The following is a 20,384-nucleotide window of genomic DNA, read 5'->3' as shown; positions in this document are numbered from 1 at the left end:
TTGCCTAAATCTTTTAAATGTGTGGAAGCCACAACCCTCAAACAGGTCCCTCCCAGCACCCAGGGCCCCAGAGCACTCACTAGGCTGATAAAATCATGGTAGCAGATCTGCCCATCCGCGTGGCTGTCGGCAAGGGCCAGGAGTACCTCCCTTTTGTGAGGGTCCAGCTTGGAGCTGTGGCTCTCCAGAAGAGTCCGGAACTTGCCTGTGCTGATATAGCCTGTGTTCCCAGGGTCAAACTGAGGGAAAAGCAGACAGCAGCGGGGTCAGCAGGGCACCACCTCCTCTTCACACTGATGTGGGTGCCCCGATCTCCACTACTATTCACTGGCTTTAGTCCCCAGCCCCTGGCAAAGAGTCTCAGTCAGTGTCTGGGAGGTTTCCAAGGACCTCCCTGGGAAACATCTAAATAGGAATGACAATCACTTAAAGTCCTAGAGGACCTGCAGACCTTCAGGATCACCCAATCCAGCCATCTCATGTGGGTAAGGAAACTGAGGCTCAAAGAAGTTAAACTGCCTCCTCTCACCATGGAGAGGGAAGCACAAATGAAAAGGCAATGGGTGGAGGAAGATGAGAAACTTCTGGGGCCTGGAACAGGGGAGAGGACAGCAGGAGAAGGACGTTTCAGCTGTGACTGGCAAAGGGAAAGGGGACTGGGCCAGAGGGACTCCAGGGGGGATGCCAGAGGGCCCTGGGGAGCAAGAAGCACCGCCTTGCACGTTCTTCCGCCCCTGGCCACCCTCCCACAGCCCCTCCCACACACCCAGACAGGGAGGATTGGCGGGGCTCCCCAGAGACACTCTGCTCTGTGGTTTTTGTTTTGGGGGGTGTTTGTGCGCGCACATGAGTGTGCATCTGTGTGTTTTACACCATGCTCTTTCATCGTTTGCAGCTTTGCACATGAATCTGCCTGGGATTCCCTTTCTTCCTTCGTCTCCCTGGAAGACTCCGACTCACCCTTCCTGACTACTCAGATGTGCCCTTCTCTTGGAAGGCTCCCCTCAGGCATGGCCTCTTCTTACTGCGCCCTCCGCTCTGTCCAGACCTCTGGGCCTCCAGCCCACACTAGTGTCTGTCTGCTTTTGCCTCCTCCTTGGACTGCGCACCTCGCAGATGGGTATCACAACTTATCCCCAAGGCTTAGCACAGAGCCTGGCATTATCAGCACTCAATCAAGATTTGTTGGATGAATAAATAGTGGGTGTTCAGATGACCAGACACGCACTGATTTTCCATGAAAAGCCTCATCGGTTCAGTTAGAAAAGGCAGGATCAGGCCGGGCGCGGTGGCTCACACTTGTAATCCCAGCACCTTGGGAGGCCGAGGCAGGCGGATCACGAGGTCAGGAGATTGAGACCATCCTGGCTAACACGGTGAAATCCCATCTCTACTAAAAATACAAAAAATTAGCCGGGCGTGGTGGCAGGTGCCTGTAGCCCCAGCTACTCAGGAGGCTGAGGCAGGAGAATGGCATGAACCTGGGAGGCGGAGCTTGTAGTGAGCTGAGATCCGGCCACTGCACTCCAGCCTGGGCGACAGAGCAAGACTCCATCTCAAAAAAAAAAAAAAAAAAAAAAAAAAAAAGAAGAAGAAGAAGAAGAAAAGACAGGATCTTAGTCACCTCTCCCAGAGAAGACCTTATCATTTCTGTCCCTTCCCTCACGGAACCCACCCAATGCCCATGGCAACACTTTTTACACCAAGCATCTCCTAGGTGCCAGTTTTCCTGTTCACAAGTTGCATCCTGGAGACGCAGCTGTGAGTTGTTTAAAAGGCAAACAGACATTGAGGGTGTATGTGTGTGCATGACGAGGGAGTTCGGAATACCAAACCCACGTTTTCGCGTTTTCTAGATGGTCAATGAAGGCTATTTCAGGAAAGTGGATTCCGCGTGTAGCACTTCTGAGACAATCAAAGAGCAACAGTCTGGAATCCCAGTGATGGGCTATTTCAATTCTCCACCGAATTCAACAAGAAAGGACATCTCCAATGAGGTCTACTGTTCTTTTGTTTTTGTTTTAGACAGGATCTCACTTTGTCACCCAGGCTGGGGTGAAGTGGTGCCATCCTAGCTCACCGAAGCCTCAACCTCCTGGGCTCAAGCAATCCTCCCACCTGAGCCTCTCAAGTAGCTGGGACCACAGTTGTGTGCCACCACAACCAGCTAATATTTAAATTTTTTGTAGTGATGGGCTCTCACTATGTTGCTCAGGCTGGTCTCGAACTCCTGGGCTTAAGCGATTCTCCTGCCTCAGCCTCCCAAAGTACTGGGATTACAGGCATGAGCTACCACGCCTGGTCCTGAGGCATATTTTAAAATCTGTATCTCCCACCTTCAAGCCAAAATGCGAGGTTTCACGAATGACATCTGTTTGGTTCACAACATCAAGTATTTCAGGAAACTCATCTACTCGTTGCTTAGTAAAGATCTTGAAGAATAAAAACACCTAATATTTGCTGACTTTTCATGGAGCCAAGTACTGTTCTAAGTACCTTATGCATATAATGTCTTTGACCCCTACACAACCTTATGTAGCAGATCCTATCCATGTCCCCGTATTACAGATGGGGAAATAGAGGCACAGAAAAGTTATCACGGAGACATGAAGTGATTTGCCCAGCAAGCGGCAGAGCCTGGATTCCACCTCCAGCCAGCCAAGCACGATTCCTCTAAGCCATGGCCAGGTGCCTCTGACCTCCAGCTCTAGAGACTGCTCTGATGCCCAGGAACAAAATTTAAGTACCAAAGAGGTGAGTGCGGGGCCCAGGAGAGGAAGGGGCTCCAGGAGGCTCACAGCCCTACAGCAGGCAGAGATACTCTTTTTTTTTTTTTGAGATGGAGTCTTGCTTTGTCACCCAGACTGGAATGCAGTGGCACAATCTCGGCTCACTGCAACCTCCGCCTTCCAGGTTCAAGCAATTCTCTGCCTCAGCCTCCTGAGTAGCTGGGACTATAGGCACCCGCCACCACGCCCGGCTAATTTTTGTATTTTTAGTAGAGACACGGTTTCACCATCTTGGCCAGGCTAGTCTTGAACTCCTGACCTCGTGATCCACCCACCTCAGCCTCCCAGTGTGCTGGGATTACAGGCGTGAGCCACCGCGCCCAGCCCCATAGACAGAGATTTTTAAATCAGGAAACAGCCCCAGACAGCAACAGCTCCAACCTCCTTCATTGCTCAGCTAAGAAAATGGAGCCTGGAGAGGAAATGTGGCAACCGCAGCCAGGGAGGGTCTGTTTCCTTGGTGCCTGGGACCCCTCCCATCTCTACAAGCCACCTGTGCCAATCCCTGCTCCATCACAGGGTTTCACTAGCCTGGCCCTCATGTGCTGGGTGGGCAGATGGGGGGGTTGCGGGCTGAGAAAGAGCAGGTGGAGTCCTGGGAATCCCCCTAGTTGGGGGTGCAAGGGGGCCACTGGTCTTCAGCACAGCTTGTGCAGTCTCTCCTGCCTCGGCCTGGGGGAGGGAGCCCAGCGGCTTTGCGTGCCCTGGGAGCAGGCACCAATCCTCTTCTAGGGGCTGCCTCCCAGGCTGGGGAGGGCCGTGGGGTGGGGGTGCGGTGGGGGTGCTGGGATCAGGTTCCAGACAAAGAACCACCTGCTCTCTCCCTCAACCTCCCCCTCCAGGGCTCCCTGCTGTTGTCCTAGTGACATGGCTGCCCTGTGGCTCCTCAAGCCCCCACCGCCAACCAGGGCCTGCCTGCCCTGCCCCGAGCATAGTAACAGGCTCCAGACAGCAGAGAACAAGCTGGAATCAGGCCGAGCCTCGGTTCTCTGCCAAAACTCTACCTTTCATGGCAGGGCCAGACAGGCCAGACAATGGGGGGGTCACCGCTACCCTAATAATGAGGCCTTGGGGATGCCCAGAAGACAGCTGGGGGAGGGGGAGGGAGAGGCAGCAATGGGGCCGGCTGCCTGGGCTCTGTGAATGCACAGGACACCTTTCGACCCCCACCCCCAGCCCCAGGAAGATGAGAGTAAGGGCAGGTGCTGACAATGCGTGTGGGGCGTGGGGGAGAGAGAAAGGGAGGCAAAGGGACAAAGAGACAGAGAGAGAGAGCCAGGGAGAGCATGAGTGCCCAGAAAGCAGGAGAGAGGTGCATTCCATTGCCCCAGAAGGAAGCTGGGAGCTTCTAACAGAGGCTGCACCCCTCACTCAGGGGTAGCAAGGAACAAGGCAAACCTCATGCTTGTGTCTGCCACTAACCAGGGTTTGTGTAATTTACAGTAAACTCCCGAGCCACAACTACCTTATCTACAAAGTGGGCTACCTTCCTCTCGCAGGGCAGCAGCTCAACAGGACCTGGGCTTGAAGGCCAGACCAGCTTCCCTTGCGGCAAAGCTGGGAGCATCCTGCTGTGATGGAGGTGTGGCCGGCCCTCTCTGGGCACATATCCTACCCTTCGCCTCCTTCACAGCCTGCTTAAGGGGGATGGGATCACTATGCAGATCCAAACTGTGGTTTGGAGCTTTTGGGAAAACAAGCCCTTTTAATGCAGTTTCCTAGTTAATACCGTGGTGCTGGTCCTGAAGCTCCCCTCCCCCAGGCGCCGTGCCCCGGCTTCACCCACTTTGGTAGTGAGGTGCTTCTGATGGGGTCTGGGCTGGGTGGGATTGAGGTGGCCTGACCAGGGCTGCTCTGGGGCTGGTCGGGGCAGCCATTAGAATGTGGGCTGCGAATGGGCCACAGGGGCCCAGCAGAGAGCCAGGAGCCTGGGAGCGTCCTTCCAGCTGCCTCCTGAATAGGGGTCAGCGCCGTGGAGGGAGGGGCAGCCAAGTCCACATTCAGCCTGAGCGGAGGATACAGACGCACTGAGGAGCTGGCCCGCCCACCTGCCTCAGCCTTTAATCACACCAGCACCCAGCATCCGACCCTAATCCTCCAGGTCACAGCTCGCCCCAGCCTGATGCCTCCCACACGGTCTGCCATCCCCTATCCTCGATGCTGGACTCCTTCCTGGGGCGCTCAGTCCACCTAGGTGGGGGAGCTGACCCATCAGATTCTCTCTTTGTATTGTTCATCTGGGGCTCCTTCCCTACTCTGGGGCAAGGGGAGGAAGAGAGTTCCAGAAGGCTCCACTCGCAGCTGTTGTGCCACCTTGGGTAGTTCATTCAACCACCCTGCCTCAGTTTCTCCATCAATCAAGCAGAAACTCTTCTCAGGGAGATGTAAGGGCCAGCCACCCCATGCACAGAAGCGTGCCATATGAAAATGGGGGGTAGAAAATGAGAAATCCACAACCCATGCAGCCCACGAGGGCAGCCAATCTTCTATTCGGAGGCTTTGCACAGTCAAGGGGCTACGGGACATTCGGGATCGGAGCAGGCAATTCCACACGGGAGTGAGGAAGGGCTGGGGTCATTTGGGTCTGTGCTGTTGGAGGGGCCTGGCAACACTGGGGAGAGGGACAGCAGGTCAGGGAATCAGAAATCACGGTACAGGAAAGCAGGAGGGAAACTCAGTGGTTTTCAAACTGCGCTGCAGAGTTCTAGGGGCTATGGGGCCTCCAAAGCCCAGAGGTGCTGGGGAGGGTACTGAGGAGCAGCTCCCAGCTCTCCTCAGGCAGGGCAGCTCCATTCGGAGCTAGTTTATGTGCTGACCTTCTGCATACTATCCCGGTGAACAGCAACACGATAAGGGCTGATATATGTGGAAAGTTTGCTGTGTATCAGGCACCTCTTGACTGAAACCTCAGGCCACCACACATCCTGGTTTTTCTGTGACAGTCCTGGCATATACTTGTTGTCCAAGCATAATAATAATTATTGTTCTTGTTTAAGAAACAACAGGATCAGGGCCGGGCGCGGTGACTCAAGCCTGTAATCCCAGCACTTTGGGAGGCCGAGACGGGCGGATCACTAGGTCAGGAGATCGAGACCATCCTGGCTAACACGGCGAAACCCCGTCTCTACTAAAAACACAAAAAATTAGCCGGGCGAGGTGGCGGCGCCTGTGGTCCCAGCTACTCGGGAGGCTGAGGCAGGAGAATGGCGGGAACCCGGGAGGCGGAGCTTGCAGTGAGCTGAGATCTGGCCACTGCACTCCAGCCTGGGTGACAGAGCGAGACTCCGTCTCAAAAAAAAAAAAAAAAGAAACAACAGGATCTTGCTCTGTTGCCCAGGCTGGGGTGCAGTGGTGTGACTGTAGCTCACCGCTACCTTGAATTCTTGGGCTCAAGCAATCTTCCTGCATTGGCTTCCTGAGTAGCTGGGACCACAGGTATGTGCTATCATACCTGGCTAATTTCTAATTTTTTTTTTTTTATTTTTTGTAGAGACAGGGTCTTGCTATGTTGCCCAAGCTGGTCTTGAACTCCTGGCCTCAAGCAATTCTCCCACTTTGGCCTCCTAAAGTGCTGGGATTATCGGCATGAGCCACCATGCCGGCCTTGAGTGTGATTTACAGTGGCTCCTTCACTCTCAAATGTCCTAACTTGGTCACTTTGAGAGTGGTCCCCCCTATATAAGCCTCACAGCAACCCTAAGAGGTAGATACTACTGTGAGCTCCATTTTACAGGAGAGGAAACCAAGGCACCAAGAGCTGGGGTGCCCAAGTGTGAATGGCTGGTCATCGGTGCAGACGGATTCATATCCAGGCAGAGGGGTGAGAGCCTGCACTCTCCCCCATCACTAGAGTGCTGTGGCTAAAGAGAGTTTGAGAGACCCTCATCCGATCCTCTTACGTGTCCACCTAACACATATTCACTAAGGATCAACTGTGGCCCAGGCATCACACTCGTTTTATGGGGAAACGGGTGCAGAGGGCAAAAGGAACAAAATAAACTAGTCCAGGTCAGAGAGTGAGTTCGCGGTGAAGATAGAAAGAGTTCAGGATTCCTCCACTGTGCTGGTTGGTCCCATCTTGCCCTCCCTTGTTTTTCTCTGTCTTGTTCAGTTGAATGAAACATAGCCCGAGTTTATTTTTATTTTTATTTTTTTTGAGATGGAGTCTCACTCTGTCACCAGGCTGAAGTGCAGTGGTGTGATCATCAAGATCTTGGCTCACTGCAATCTCCATCTCCCAGGTTCAAGCAATCTTCCTGCCTCAGCCTCCTGAGTAGCTGGGACTACAGCACCCACCACCACACCTGGCTAATTTTTGGTATTTTTAGTAGAGAAGGGGTTTCACCATGTTGGCCAGGCTGGTCTCCAGCTCCTGACCTCGTGACCTGCCTGCCTCAGCCTCCCGAAGTGCTGGGATTACAGGGGTGAGCCACCGCGCCCGGCTGATGTTTAAGCGTTTCCCCATGTGTGTCCTGTGGAATACCAGGTACCTGATGGTACCTGAAATAAGGGTTCTGTGCTCCTACAAGTAGAAAACCCTCTTGGAGGGTCATAATGCACCATATCGCGGACTCTGCAAGGTCTTAGGCTGGAGAAACCTGTCTGATTTTGTTCAGCCCAGCATTCTTCAAACTTATTTGACCTTTGATCGTAGTATTTTTTCACAGTAACACTCGATGGAACACTCTTTGGGAACAAGGCATGAGTCCACAGCAGTCATGTTTCCCTTTGGTGAACCCAGCCCCTTTGCCGCTGGTTCAGAACCAGAGCCTTTCACTTCCGCCCCATGAGTAGCACAGGCTCTCCGGGCAGCTGACGCTTTGCTGGAGTCTTCCAGCAATGCTAGAAGTCTGTGGGCTCCAGGCCCAGCCTGAGGGTTGACTGGGGACACCAGGCCCCGGGAGAGGCTGAGGAGTCTGTGACTGGCCTAATGGGGCTGCTGAGCTGAGCTCTCAGGGAGCAAACCCTGCTGGAGCTGGGATTTGCCTGCTCAGCACCCAGGACAGCAGCACTGCTTCTCCCCTCCCAGGGGCCGGCCCATGAGACAGGCCAAGGCTTCAGAATCTGCCCAGCAGCAAGAAAGCACGAGAGGAAGAAGGGCATACCTCTATCTTCTTGTGTCTATGATGTATGTGTGATTTTCATCAGCTGCATTTCCAGGACAAATACATGTCTCCTCCAGCCCTAGCACCGTACTCCAGCCCTAGCACCGTACTCCAGCCTCTAAGCTTGAATTCTCTCTCCCAGGAGGACCCTCTCCCTGTCCATGATCTAGACAGGCCCTGGACCTCAGGGAGGGATGTGAGTACTCTCAAGGACCTCAAAGGCAGTACCCGGGGCCAAGGAACCAGCTGCCACTGGGGTAAAGACCTCTTGGGCCAGGAAGGTAGAGACCTGGGATCTAGAGCGGGTTCCCACCCGGATCCCCATTGTCTTCTCCCGTGCACACATACCAAGGCAGAATGAGCCCTGGGAAATGAGCACAGGCATGTGTGCTAGGGCTGGAGTCCGGTGCTAGGGCTGGAGTATGGTGCAGGCAGCTGTCTCTCCCCTCTGGTGGGTGGTGGTGAAGGTTACCATGGCTCATCTGCTGGCCCCCTGCCTCATTACCCGGCTTCTGAGCAGAGCAGAATTAACGAGGCTGCCCAGGGGTTTATGGTTCAGTAGAGCTCTCCCCACCCAACGGCCACAGCCCACCAGGGAACTCTGGCCCATTCATGGATATTTACAGCCCCATAAATTAGGTCCAGGCTGCAGCTGCCGAGGTCAGCAGGGAGGTTAGGGGAGTAGGAGCTTTCTCTTCCAGTTCTGCTTCCTTGCAAATGAGGATGCTAATTCGCCCATAGAGAAAACCACCTCACACTTTCCCCTGACCTTTTCCCCTGACTCTTTAAAATACTGACTTTCACAATTTGTTTTTGTTTTCGTTCTCATGCCAACCCTAGAGTAAGTCTGGTTCGTCCCATTTAACAGATACAGAAACTGAGGTACTCAGAGACATGCCCACTGCCTGAGGCAGTCTGGAAGGGGTGGACCCGGGCAGTCTGGCCTGCTTCAAGCTGGGGCTGGGAGTGGGTTTTCGGAGACCTCAAGCCTCTGTGGGAAGGAGAGAGACCAGCTCTTAAAACCAGGTTCTGATACCTCTTGTCCTCCAGCCTCCCCAGATGGAGGCATGAGGGGCCCTTGTGACCCCTACTCCCCTGGGATCTGGCCAGGCCAGGCTCCTGACGGCTGGAGAAGCCTCCAGGATTCCCAGTCGTATTATTTCTGCTCCCTCAGCTGCCACCATAGAGGGGTGGGGGAGGCAGCGCAGCCCTCTAATGGGGCTTCTCCCAAAAGCCCCAAGCGGCCCCCTGAGCATCCCCCTTGCCCTAAGTCAAACAGCCGAACCCTAGGATGGGGGTAGGCAGGCTGACTAGGGAGAGGCAGGGATCCTGGCCTGAACTCAGGCTGAGCCCTTGACAATCGGCATGCTTCCGGAAAACCACCCAGCTCTCCCAACACCTGGGCAGTGAGGGCAAGAAATGACCACACACCTTCCCTGGAAGGCATGCAGCCGGGGATGGGTGGGGGGGCGGGCAGCATGGGGTGGGGGCCTGCCTCCTCCACTGGGCCTATTCCCTCCCACCCCTGGGGGACTTTTGCAGGCCCCTTTTCCTTCTGACCTCCTCACAAGGACTCTCAGGCACACGGACAGCTCCCTCCCCATTCCAGATCGGCCCCTGCCTTTGCCAGGCCACTGAGGGGGCCGCTGGGGGCTGTGACTCAGAGGCCCTTGGGTACCCGGGAGGAGCAGATGTAACATCCACGCTGACTCATCCGGCCCAGCCTGACGTGCCGCCTGGGGACTGAAGCCGAGTCATGGCCATGAAGCCCAGGAGTCTCAAGGGAGCCGCAGGCAGGGAGTGGAGAGTGAATGTCAGCAGGGAGAGGTCTGACATCACTCCATCCCTCCCCTTCAGCCTAAACCTCTGGCTGCTGCTGCTTCCCCTGGCAGCCACCAAAGGGTCCCGCTGGTCCCCCAGAGGAGAGAGAGCTGACAGATCCAGGGAGAGAGTGGAGCAAGATGCAGAGGGGGTGCATGGCAGGCAGGATAAAGGGCTGGAAGGATAAAGGGTGCTCAGCTGTTCCTGTATCTCCTGGCCCGTTTCAGGAGCCACCCAGAAGCCTTGTGGGGACACACACGCGCAAACACACACAAACACACGCGCACGCTTACACACATATGCGACTGCAGAAGAAGGTCCTCACTGCTGTCTTTGGGCAAACTCCACCCCCTCAAACCTCACTTTCCTCTTTTTTATTTTAAATAGAGAACGGGTTTTGTTATGTTGACCAGGCTGGTCTTGAACTCCTGGCCTCAAGTAATCCATCCTCCCATCTCAACCTCCCAAAGTGGTGGAATTACAGGTGTGAGCTACTGCACCAAGCCAGTTTCCTCTTTTGAGGTGCAGCACCACACACCTCACAGGGCTGCTGAGAGATCAAAATGAGACAACAAATTTATATGCACGCAGTTAGACATCCAATGTTTGCTCCCTCAAAGAATATTTACTGACTCAAATATACTGATTTCAACCTGTACCTTGCTTCACAAAAGCCTGGGGAATGGTGATGGGGGCTACCTCTAGTTGTTCACAGCTTAAGACACACATGGACTCGTTTCTTTAGCACAAGACAATGGCCCCAATGTCATGACAGCCCACTAAGTAAAGCTCCAGCAGGAATTGCCAGATCAGAACACCAGACAGAGGAGTGCCAGCCCTGTCTACCTGGTGGCCAGACGCCTCATCTCACCCTTCACCCTCTGCCATGCACAACACTCCCCAGGCAGCTTTTGTCCAAAACCTTCTCTCCTTTCTCTCTGGAAAGTTCAGGGGAATGTGATTTTTCAGCTTCTTCCCTAAAGCAGGCAGCCTGATATGGTGGAAGGAACCCCAACTGGGGCTCTGAACACTTATTCAAGACCGAGGTCTGGCCGGGCGCGGTGGCTCACGCCTGTAATCCCAGCACTTTGGGAGGCTGAGGAAGGCAGATCGCTTGAGGTTGGGAGTTCAAGACCAGCTTGGCCAACATGGTGAAACCCCGTCTCTATTAAAAATACAAAAATTAGCCAGACGTGATTGCACATGCCTGTAATCCCAGCTACTTGGGAGACTGAGGCAGGAGAGTGACTCGAACCCGGGAGACAGAGGTTGCAGTGAGCTAAGATGGCACCCCTGCACTCCAGCCTGGACAACAGAGTGAGACGCTGCCTCAAAAAAACAAAACAAACAAACAAACAAAAACAAAAAAACCTACTCTATTATATGTCTTTTAAAAATTTCTTTAAATGTAACACCCAATAGTATTTATGAGGTGCTCACTACATACTGCGCCAGGCACTATACACACAGCATCCTGTCTTCACAACAACGTGGAGGGGAAGGTATTTGTCTGGCACTTTACGGATGAGAAAACTGAAGCCTGAAGAGGTCACCTGGCTTGCCCATTGCCACACACCTAGTAGGAGCAGAACTGAGACTTGACCTAGATGTGTGTCCTCTCCACCTGCTTTGCTTACTTAAGGCACCAACTAAGTGAATGGCCTGGTGGCAGGAACACAGTTCAGATAGAAAGCAGGGTTGGGATCTAGTCTCAGCTCTGGCTCTATTGCACCAAGTGACCTCAGTAGGCCACTGACTTCTGTCTCCTCATTTGCAAAATGAGCAGACGGGCCAGCACGGTGGCTCACGCCTGTAATCCCAGCACTTTGGGAGGCCAAGGCGGGTGAATTACCTGAGGTCAGGAGTTTGAGACCAGCCTGGCCAACATGGTGAAACCTCGTCTCTACTAAAAATACCAAAAAAGGCCGGGCGCGGTGGCTCAAGCCTGTAATCCCAGCACTTTGGGAGGCCGAGACGGGTGGATCACGAGGTCAGGAGATCGAGACCATCCTGGCTAACACGGTGAAACCCTGTCTCTACTAAAAAAATACAAAAAACTAGCCAGGCGAGGTGGCGGGCGCCTGTAGTCCCAGCTACTCGGGAGGCTGAGGCAGGAGAATGGCGTGAACCCGGGAGGCGGAGCTTGCAGTGAGCTGAGATCCGGCCACTGCACTCCAGCCTGGGCGACAGAGCAAGACTCCGTCTCAAAAAAAAAAAAAAAAAAAAAAACCAAAAAATTAGCCAGGCGTGGTGACGGGCACGTGTAATCCCAGCTACTCGGGAGGTTGAGGTAGGAGAATCGCTTGAACCCGGGAGGTGGAGGTTGCGGTAAACCGAGATCGCGGTACTACACTCTAGCCTGGGCAACAAGAGTGAAACTATGTCTCAAAACAAATAAACAAACAAACAAACAAGAACAAAATGAGCAGACTGGACAAGATGACTCCATCAACCTTCTAATAACTTATATTCCTTGAGGTGGCAGCAGCCATACGGTGGCAGAGGGGCTGCCATGAGTGTCGCAGCCGCACAGTCAGGGCCTGCTCCTAGAGACGATATTTTAACCCAAGACAATGCATGCAGAGGTGTAGCTCAACCTGTCATTCGCTCAAACGTGTGTATCTATTATGTGTCAGGAAGGCAGCCAGGCCACGTTCAATCTCGGATCCCTCGGCCCTGTTGCCCAAAGCAATCAAATGCATTTCTGTGAGTGGTCAGGAATAAAAGGGTTAATGTCAGTATAGCTGATGGGGTCACTGGGGCAGGAGCAAGGTAGAGAAGCAGGCTCTGTGGTGGAGAGGAGTCCACAGCCTCAAGGGTCGAGAGGCCACCTGATAAGGAGTTGGGGGTGCAGAGCCCAAGGGCTCCAGTTTAGCCTGTGCCTTTGTTCCTCTCTGGGAACCCTGTTGTGTTGGCTAATTGTGAGTTCTGGGGGTGGCCAACACCCTGTCTCTGGGGCAGGCGTTTTCTCTGCAGCTCCTTGCTAATCCCTTCAGGGGTCTTATCAGAACACCCTTAAGCCAGCTTGAAGCAGGGACTACAAATGAAGTTAGGCCAAGGAAACAGCCCCAGGCTGGAGGGCAGGGGGCTGGGAAGGGGAGACACTGGAAGACAGAAAGCAGAAAAATCCTCTGGGCTCAGAAGTGTCTGTTGAGGAGCTGCCTTCCCCACAGGGGCCCGGATCTCAGAAGTGGTCCTTGTGCTTCTCCAATCTAATTCTGATTCTCAATGAAGATACATTTGTTGAATGTCCACTGTGAATCAGATATTGCGAAGGGAATTTCCACTTCCATTTAATTCTCATAGTCACCCTGGAGTTAAACATTACTGTCCCCATTTTACAGAGGAGGAAACTGAGGCTCAGAGAGCTAATGTAATTACCTCCAATCACAAAGTGAGTAAGACTTGAACCCAGGTCTATCTGACTCCAAATCCAAGTTTCTGCCTCCAGCAACCCACCGAAGCGGTGGCCCCATGCCTTCTGTTCATCGTAGCACATGTTTATGTTTATAATTTTGGTGAGATAGTACTTGTCTGCTTTCCTTCTGGGAGATTAGCAAAATTGGGGTCTCTTTTGGGGGTCTAGGAAATACAGGCTCCCGGTGAGAAGGAAAAAAGGAAGACAGTCAAGTTACTTTCAATTTTGCCTTTTCCCTTTTGTTCTTTGGAGCTTGAAAGCAATTGTGCTTTGTTGACTTAACAGAACTCTGCTCCAAACCCTTTTGTTCATTAAACATTCAGAGATCTTGGAGGCATTTTTACGGGTAAACCTGGAAATGACTTTTCCAACCCAAGAAGCCCTTTGTGGGTTAACTGGGCTCCAGTCCCATATCTGTCACTGCCTCGCTATTTGGCCTTTGACTAAATATTTGACCTCGGATCAAAGCTCCCTGGGATTCAGGAAGGGACTGAGAATAAGACTATCAAAGCATAACCCGAAAAAGGGAAGCTTTTCAGAAACATATGGAACAGATATAAAGCGATAACTAAAGGGGACATTACCTGTGCAAAATTATAAATACCAGTGGCATAAATCAGAAATAAAAAATAAACCCAACCACACACAAAAATTTACCAAATAACATTTCTCAAACAATATAATAAAGAAGGCTTACTTAATAAGTGATGCTAGCATAGCTGGATAGGAATCAGATGCAGGTGGAGTACAGGGTTATATGATGTTTTAAATCATAGAAAAAGCAGTAGGAAATAGAAGGGCATATTTATGAGATCTGAGGAGGGATGAAAACTATCTCAGGTCTGAAGCAACAGAAGGAATCATGAAGGAAAAGCTCAACAGATTCCACAGAAAATAAGACTTTTTTCTTTCACAAAATTTTTTTTTTAACTTTTTTTTTTTTTTTGAAACGGAGTCTCGCTCTGTCGCCCAGGCTGGAGTGCAGTGGCGCAATCTCGGCTCACTGCAAGCTCCGCCTCCCGGGTTCACGCCATTCTCTGGCCTCAGCCTCCCGAGTAGCTGGGACTACAGGCGCCCGCCACTGCACCCGGCTAATTTTTTCTATTTTTAGTAGAGACGGGGTTTCACCATGGTCTCGATCTCCTGACCTTGTGATCCGCCCGCCTCGGCCTTCCAAAGTGCTGGGATTACAGGCGTGAGCCACCGCGCCCGGCCTTTTTTTAACTTTTAAAAAACAGGGATGGGGTCTCGCTCTGTTGCCCAGGCTGGTCTTTAACTCCTGGGCTCAAGCAATCTGCCCACCTTGGCTTCCCAAAGTGTTGGGATTACAGGTGTGAGCACCCAGTCAGAAAAATAAAACATCTTTACGATGATATTATACTGTAACAACAGACTAATATTTATGGTAAATTTTAAACCTACTTAAATATTTAGGAAAACCATCAAGATCTCCAAAATATGAAAAGACGACTCCCTCAAGAAGAAGTTTGAACAGGACATGAACACATGGAACATACCGAGTTGAACTGATGACCTTCAGGTCTCCCGCCTGCTGTTAACTTCTGGGACCCATGGGGAAGAAACGGGGGAGTGAGGGTGCATGGCATGGATTGACTCTGCTATACTCCTGCTTGAGCGGGTCAAATGCCAGAATGCCAGGGAGGGAGACACAGAAGCTTCCATGGGACTGGGGTCACCTGCTTTCATCACCTCCAATTCCCACAACAGGTATCCTGGCCATTTAGTTTAAGGGTGACCACATAGGACCAACAAGACCAACGCCATGGCTTCTAGCCCTTGGGGTCCAGTTGGTGTCATGCTAGATCAAGGCTACTCCACATTCTGAAGAACCAGACAGTACAGAGGGACTGGTCTAATCCATCCCTAACACCTGGAACACAGATCCTAACAGATCCCAGTTTTAAACTGGGTGACCACTGGTGTCTGCTTGACCCAAGAAGGGAGGGAGGAGATGCTTGACTGGTTCTAGCCTCCCATGCCACTGATCTCTGGAAGGTGAACTCCAGAGCCACTTGTGCTTACAAGGACTCTGATGGGCATCATGTCCCATCCTTGACTGCAGTTTGACCTATCAGGGTTGCTTGCTTCTTTTTTTTTTTTTTTTTTTTTTTTTTGAGAAAGGGTCTCACTTTTTGGGAGGCCATCCTCCTGTCTCAGCCTCCCAAAATACCGGGATTACCGGCATTAGCCGCTGTGCCTGGCCTAATTTCTTTCCTAGAATTAATTCTGGGCAGGCCTCCCAGAAGCAGGGGTATGCTCTTTGTGACACCCAGGACCTACCTTCAGTTGGAAAAAATTGGGATTTCATAGACCACTAGCTACTATCAGGTGCTACACATTCCCTTGAGTTCCAAATTCTTCCTACTAAAAGCTCTCTTCCTTTCACCCAAATGGTTTGTTTTAAAATGTACACATACACACAAGGACTGGCAAAGGAAATAAATCAAATGAGAAAGACAGACACAGACAGAGAAAAAAAAGAACGATACACTTTGTTCTAGGTTCTGATTCTAAATCTGGCAGGAGGTGTGAAGGGCTGGCAGCTTGGTGGTAGTGGTGGCAGTGGCGCAGCGGGCTCCCTCCTGCCTTGGGGCATCAGGCCAGCAGCTGCTGTACTCTTCGGAGCCAGAGGGAGAGATGCTCTACCCGTCAGGACAGGAGCCAGTGCATGCTCTGAACTTCAAACCACAGCCAGGCCTCATGGTTAATGTGGACGATAACCCCAAATCCTCACCCCAGGCCTTTCACACTGCAATTCAGTGTCATCACGCCCACTCCAGCATCTGCAACCAGCTGGCTCCTCTAAATGAACTTGTCTCAAACCAAAGTTGTCATTTTTGCCAACGTCTCTCCGCACTCCAACTTGTTTTTTGTTTCTGTTTTGAGACAGGTCCTACTCTGTCACTCAGGCTGGAGTGCAGTAGCAAGATCGTGGCCCACTGCAGCCTCAACTTCCTGGGCTCAAGCAATCCCCCTGCCTCAGTCTCCCATGTAGCTGGACCCACAGGAGTGTGCTACCATGCCTGGCTAATTTTTTAATTTTTTGTAGAGATGACGTCTTACTTTGTTGGCCAGGCTGGTCTTGAACTACTGGATTCAAGTGATCCTCCTGCATTAGCCTCTCAAAGTGTTGGGATTACAGGTGTGAGGCACCACATCCCGCCCCACTCCAACTTTTTCTTTCCCTCCTAGGTTCAGAATCTCAAAGTTAGATATGTGGTTCCCCTCATCTATGGTCTACTAAGATCTTCCAATTCTTCCATCTCCATGTCCCTCTTCCTGTCCATCCTCATTGTCACCTTCTTGCCTCCATTCAGTGCTGCAGCTACTGCCTAGCTTCCCTGGTCCCTGCAGGCCATTCACCCTTTGTCCCCTAAGACACTGGAGCTTTCCCAAGCCTGGCTTGGATCACGTAACAACCCTGCTAAAAAAACTTTCTAAGGCTTCCCCTGCCTACGACTAAGTCCTGGTTCAAGCTAATTTTTCAGCTTTATCTTCTTCTCCAACCAACACATTCCCTCTGGCCCACTCACACCAATTTCTTAAAGTTGCACAAACTTCATGGCACAATCATTCTCACCCCAGGACCACAGCACTCAACTATCCTCCAACATGGGGCAAAGAGGGAGAAGGAAGCACATAACAGCACCCACCACGAATGCTAAGCAAAGAGGAGAACCATTTCCTTGCTGAAGGTCAAATGTCCACCTCCAGGTTCAAAAGCCAATACTTGGCACCCCCAACCCCACTCCCTACACCTAGACTCCAGGCATTGCACAAAGAATCACATACAATTTCCCCTCTGTAACCTCCCAGCACTCCCTCATCCCTAAGACAGAATTAAAATCACTGAATCAGCCTTCAAAAGAGTCCGTACTGTAAGTCAGCCCCCCAAGGATGGCAGAGATTTGACCTCAGTGGTGGCCATGGACCCTCCACAGTGGAGGTAGAAAGGGAGAGGGATTGTCAGTCCGAGCCCTTCCCCCACCTCTCCAGCCCCCTACTGCAATCCCCTGGCATACGGAGGATTTCCCAGGCATTCAATATATAACGTCCAATTTATATATGGTGTAAACCGGCTCTGGTGCAGCAGAGTAGGGAGGAGGCGGGAGGGAGATCCTCTCAGGGGAGTCCATCTCTTCCTCCTGATACCTGGAGAGCAGCGTCGTTCAGTCCCAGAGATGCACGAAGCCACACCCCCACCCCACGTCACCATCTCAGGAGCGCGGAGCTAGGGAAGCCCACGCAAGCAGGGAGACTGAGACCGATTTCAGGGAGGGCTGGAAGGAAGTGGGGGGTTAACTGCTCACATACCTGATCAAACAGGACTTTCCAGTGCTGGCAGAGAGGGAGGCCATGCAGGAGAGAAGGAATAGGAGAGAAAGAAAGACACACTTATCACCAAGGTCTCTGTAGTCCTCGGATGTTTCTGACATAGCCTCCCAGCGGCTGCCCAAGAGTCATGACCAGGCTCAGGGACTGGCCACAGGAGAGCAGGGGAAGTCTGGGAGGAGCTCCCCAATGAGTCCACACTGAGCAGAGGGAGGAAGCTCACAGTAAGGGATGGGGTGGGGGCGGGGGCGGCAAGGTGGGTGTTGCTGGTTCTGGAACTGGCAGAACAAGTGATTCTCAACAATTACTAAATAAAGGCGTCCAACTATGTCCAAGAGCCTCTAATAATTTCTGCTGCCTAAAGCTTATGTCCACAGCTACTCCAGGCCTGGGAGAGCATGGCCAGGTGCAATTCCATCAGACCCTGCCGCAGTGGGTCTCACCTGCTGGGGGCTAGACACCCTCGCCCCACAGAAGAACTCACCTCTGCATAAACACTAACATTTTGCCTGCAGTTTTTTTTTTTGTTTTGTTTTTTGTTTTTATTGGGGGGGGGAGCGGGCGGGTGGGGGGTGAATGCCGAATGCGGTGAAGCCCACCCATTCTCTTCCAAGGCTGAGTCTAAGAGGTGACTACATCAGATTCTGCCAGGGATTTAGGGCCAGAAGGAAGTGATAGATTTAACTGCAGACGCCAAAGACAGAAGATGGTAAATTATCCCCCAACCCCATTCAGACTTTCCCGCTTTGGTTGTGTAGGTTGGGAGCGTGGTTTCACTTTCATCTCCCCACCCTGAGGAGGGGGGTGGGCTGGGCAGGGCAGGGTGTCTGCCCGGTTTTTCACCCCTATTTGTAGGTTAGCCCCGGGAGGTTAACCCAATAAACTCCAGTTCCCAGGGCTTCCCAGGGCTTCCCAGGGCCGGCCCGCAGGACCGGAGGGATGGAGACCAGAGCAGCAGAGGGCGGGGAAGCCCTGGGGCAGCCCCTCCCTCTTCTCGCCCAGGGGACCGTCCCCTGGCACAGCCACGGTGTTGGACTCACGGGCCTCCTTCTAGGAGCAAAGCCGCTCCCAGCACTTTCCCTCCCTGCTCCGGCCGGGGTCAGAGGAGGGGGCCGGCTTGAATTTCAATCAGAGTCGCGACAAGGCGGGTGCCGGGGGCGGGGGGGGAGCTAATCCGGGAGCGGAGGAAGGGGTCGCCAGACCCGCCTGCACGGCCAGGGACCGGGACTCTGCGGCGTCCGTTCCTTCCTCAGCTCCGGGAGCCCGCAGGTCGCGGGCGTGAGGGGAGGGGGAGTCACTGCCGTGACGCGGCCGCCTCTGCGGGAAAACGCCGTGTCCCCGGCACTGCACCAGCGGCGGGGAGGGGGCTCCGGCGGCGACAGGTCCGCGGCGCAGCTGCGGGGCTGTGTCCCGCAGGGAAGCCGCGGGAACCAGAGCGAGGGAAGCGGTGCGCGCGCGTTTCGGGGAAACCGGTCCCTCCGCCCCCTCCTGCCCGCGGGGACCCGGCCAATCCGGGGCGCTCCCGCGTCACCTTGAAACCTCCAAGTTGCCCGGCGTGGGGCGAGACAGGGGCGGCTTTTCCCCCAGGCGCCCCCAGAAAGTTTGCCGGGCGGGGAGGGGGCACTCACGTCCTCCGGCGCCGCGGGCAGCTGCTCCTCGGCCTCGGGTTCCAGCTCCTCGATGCGCTCCGCCTCGGCGCAGGCGGCCACCGCGGGGCCCGGACTGGGGTGCTCGCCCATGGCCAAGACGGGGTCCGGGGGCGGCGGCGGCTGCGGGGCTCGTCCCGGGGCGCCGGGCTAACTTTGCGCCGCGGCGGCCGCGCCGCTCCCGGGGCTCAGTGCGCACCGCGCCGCCTCCGCGCCCGCCCCGCAGCCCGCGCCCGCCCCCATGTCCCCGGTCCCCGCGCCGCCACCGCCTCCTCGCGACCCCGGGACGCCCGGCCCCTCCGCCGCCAAACTTCTCTGCGCTCGCTGCCCCGCTGGCCTCCGCCTCCGCCCCGGCCCCCGCGCCCGGCTCAGAGGCGAGGGCGCCCTTGGGCCGGCTCCGGCCCCGCCGCTCCCCGCGCTCCCTTCCCGCTTCTCGCGGCCCCCGCTCTGCGCCCGAGTCTCCTCCTCCCCGCGGAGTCCTCGGGGGCGGTGCGCGGGCGGGGGCGGGGCTGCTCGCGGGGAACGCCGGCCCCCGCCCCGCACCCCACCCCGGGCGCCGCCACCCGGGCCCAGTCGGTCAGAGCGGCGCGGCCTGGGAGGGGGAGGGCTGCGGCGGGGCTGGCGAGAAAGTGGCTGCGCTTCCCGGGGCGGGGATGGGGACTGCGCCGTCCCCGGCCCCGTCACCACCGGCCTGCACTCCGGGCCTGGGCTTGGCTCTTCCATCGGCTTAACCATCACTTGGAGGTGGCAGATATGTGATGGAGACACTCTGTTGGCGACGTCAGGGTTAACTAGGAGTGAATTGGGGGCGCGATGTTGTAAGGACGGGATCCCTTCTCCCCCGCCCCATTATCCTTACGTCCTATTCACTGCGGTCTCAGATTCTGGGAGGTCTCGAGAGGCCCAGAAATGGGAGAAGTCAGATTGCGGGGTCCTGGTCCCCAAAGCCTAAATCTTGCCCTTCCTACACCCAGAGCTAAGTGACCATGCCCAGGCTTCATTTGACCACGTGGAACAAGGTAAACCCAGGGAAGTGCCCCATCTGGGGAGAGGGACGGTAAAGAAACTAAAGCAATCAGAAAGGAAGTTAGCCAAAAAGGAGTAGGGGATCTTTTAAAGAAAAAAATCGATGCTGTTTCCCTTCAGGAAAGCGCCCCCAAGAGACACCATCTCCCGAAGCAGAGGCTCTGGCTGTAAATGGTGCCAGTGGCCCACCAGCAGGGGCCAGCTTCCCCCAGAGGCTCAGGGGCTT

The 20,384-nt window shown here is 54.1% G+C and overlaps 1 protein-coding gene across 2 annotated transcripts in view; it reads right to left on the bottom strand.

Moving 5' to 3' along the window:
• Positions 1–19,697, bottom strand: part of RHBDL3 (rhomboid like 3) — a 62,416-nt gene extending 42,719 nt beyond the window's left edge. Inside the window, exons 1-3 of one of the 2 annotated variants that reach the window (XM_050763825.1) lie at positions 19,115–19,697; positions 17,469–17,492; positions 81–239 (exon numbers count right to left, since the gene is read on the bottom strand). In XM_050763825.1, coding sequence (XP_050619782.1) covers positions 81–239; positions 17,469–17,492; positions 19,115–19,225 — 294 coding nt within the window. In that variant the 5' untranslated portion in view covers positions 19,226–19,697. The remainder of the gene's footprint in view (positions 1–80; positions 240–17,468; positions 17,493–19,114) is intronic. The other variant, XM_050763826.1, reaches the window with a different exon arrangement.
• Positions 19,698–20,384: the final 687 nt, after the last annotated feature.

This window comes from Macaca thibetana, chromosome 16 (assembly GCF_024542745.1).
Source record: "Macaca thibetana thibetana isolate TM-01 chromosome 16, ASM2454274v1, whole genome shotgun sequence".
Taxonomy (NCBI): domain Eukaryota; kingdom Metazoa; phylum Chordata; class Mammalia; order Primates; family Cercopithecidae; genus Macaca; species Macaca thibetana.
Note: the sequence above shows the minus strand (reverse complement) of the source record. Positions and strands in the feature narration are given on the sequence as shown.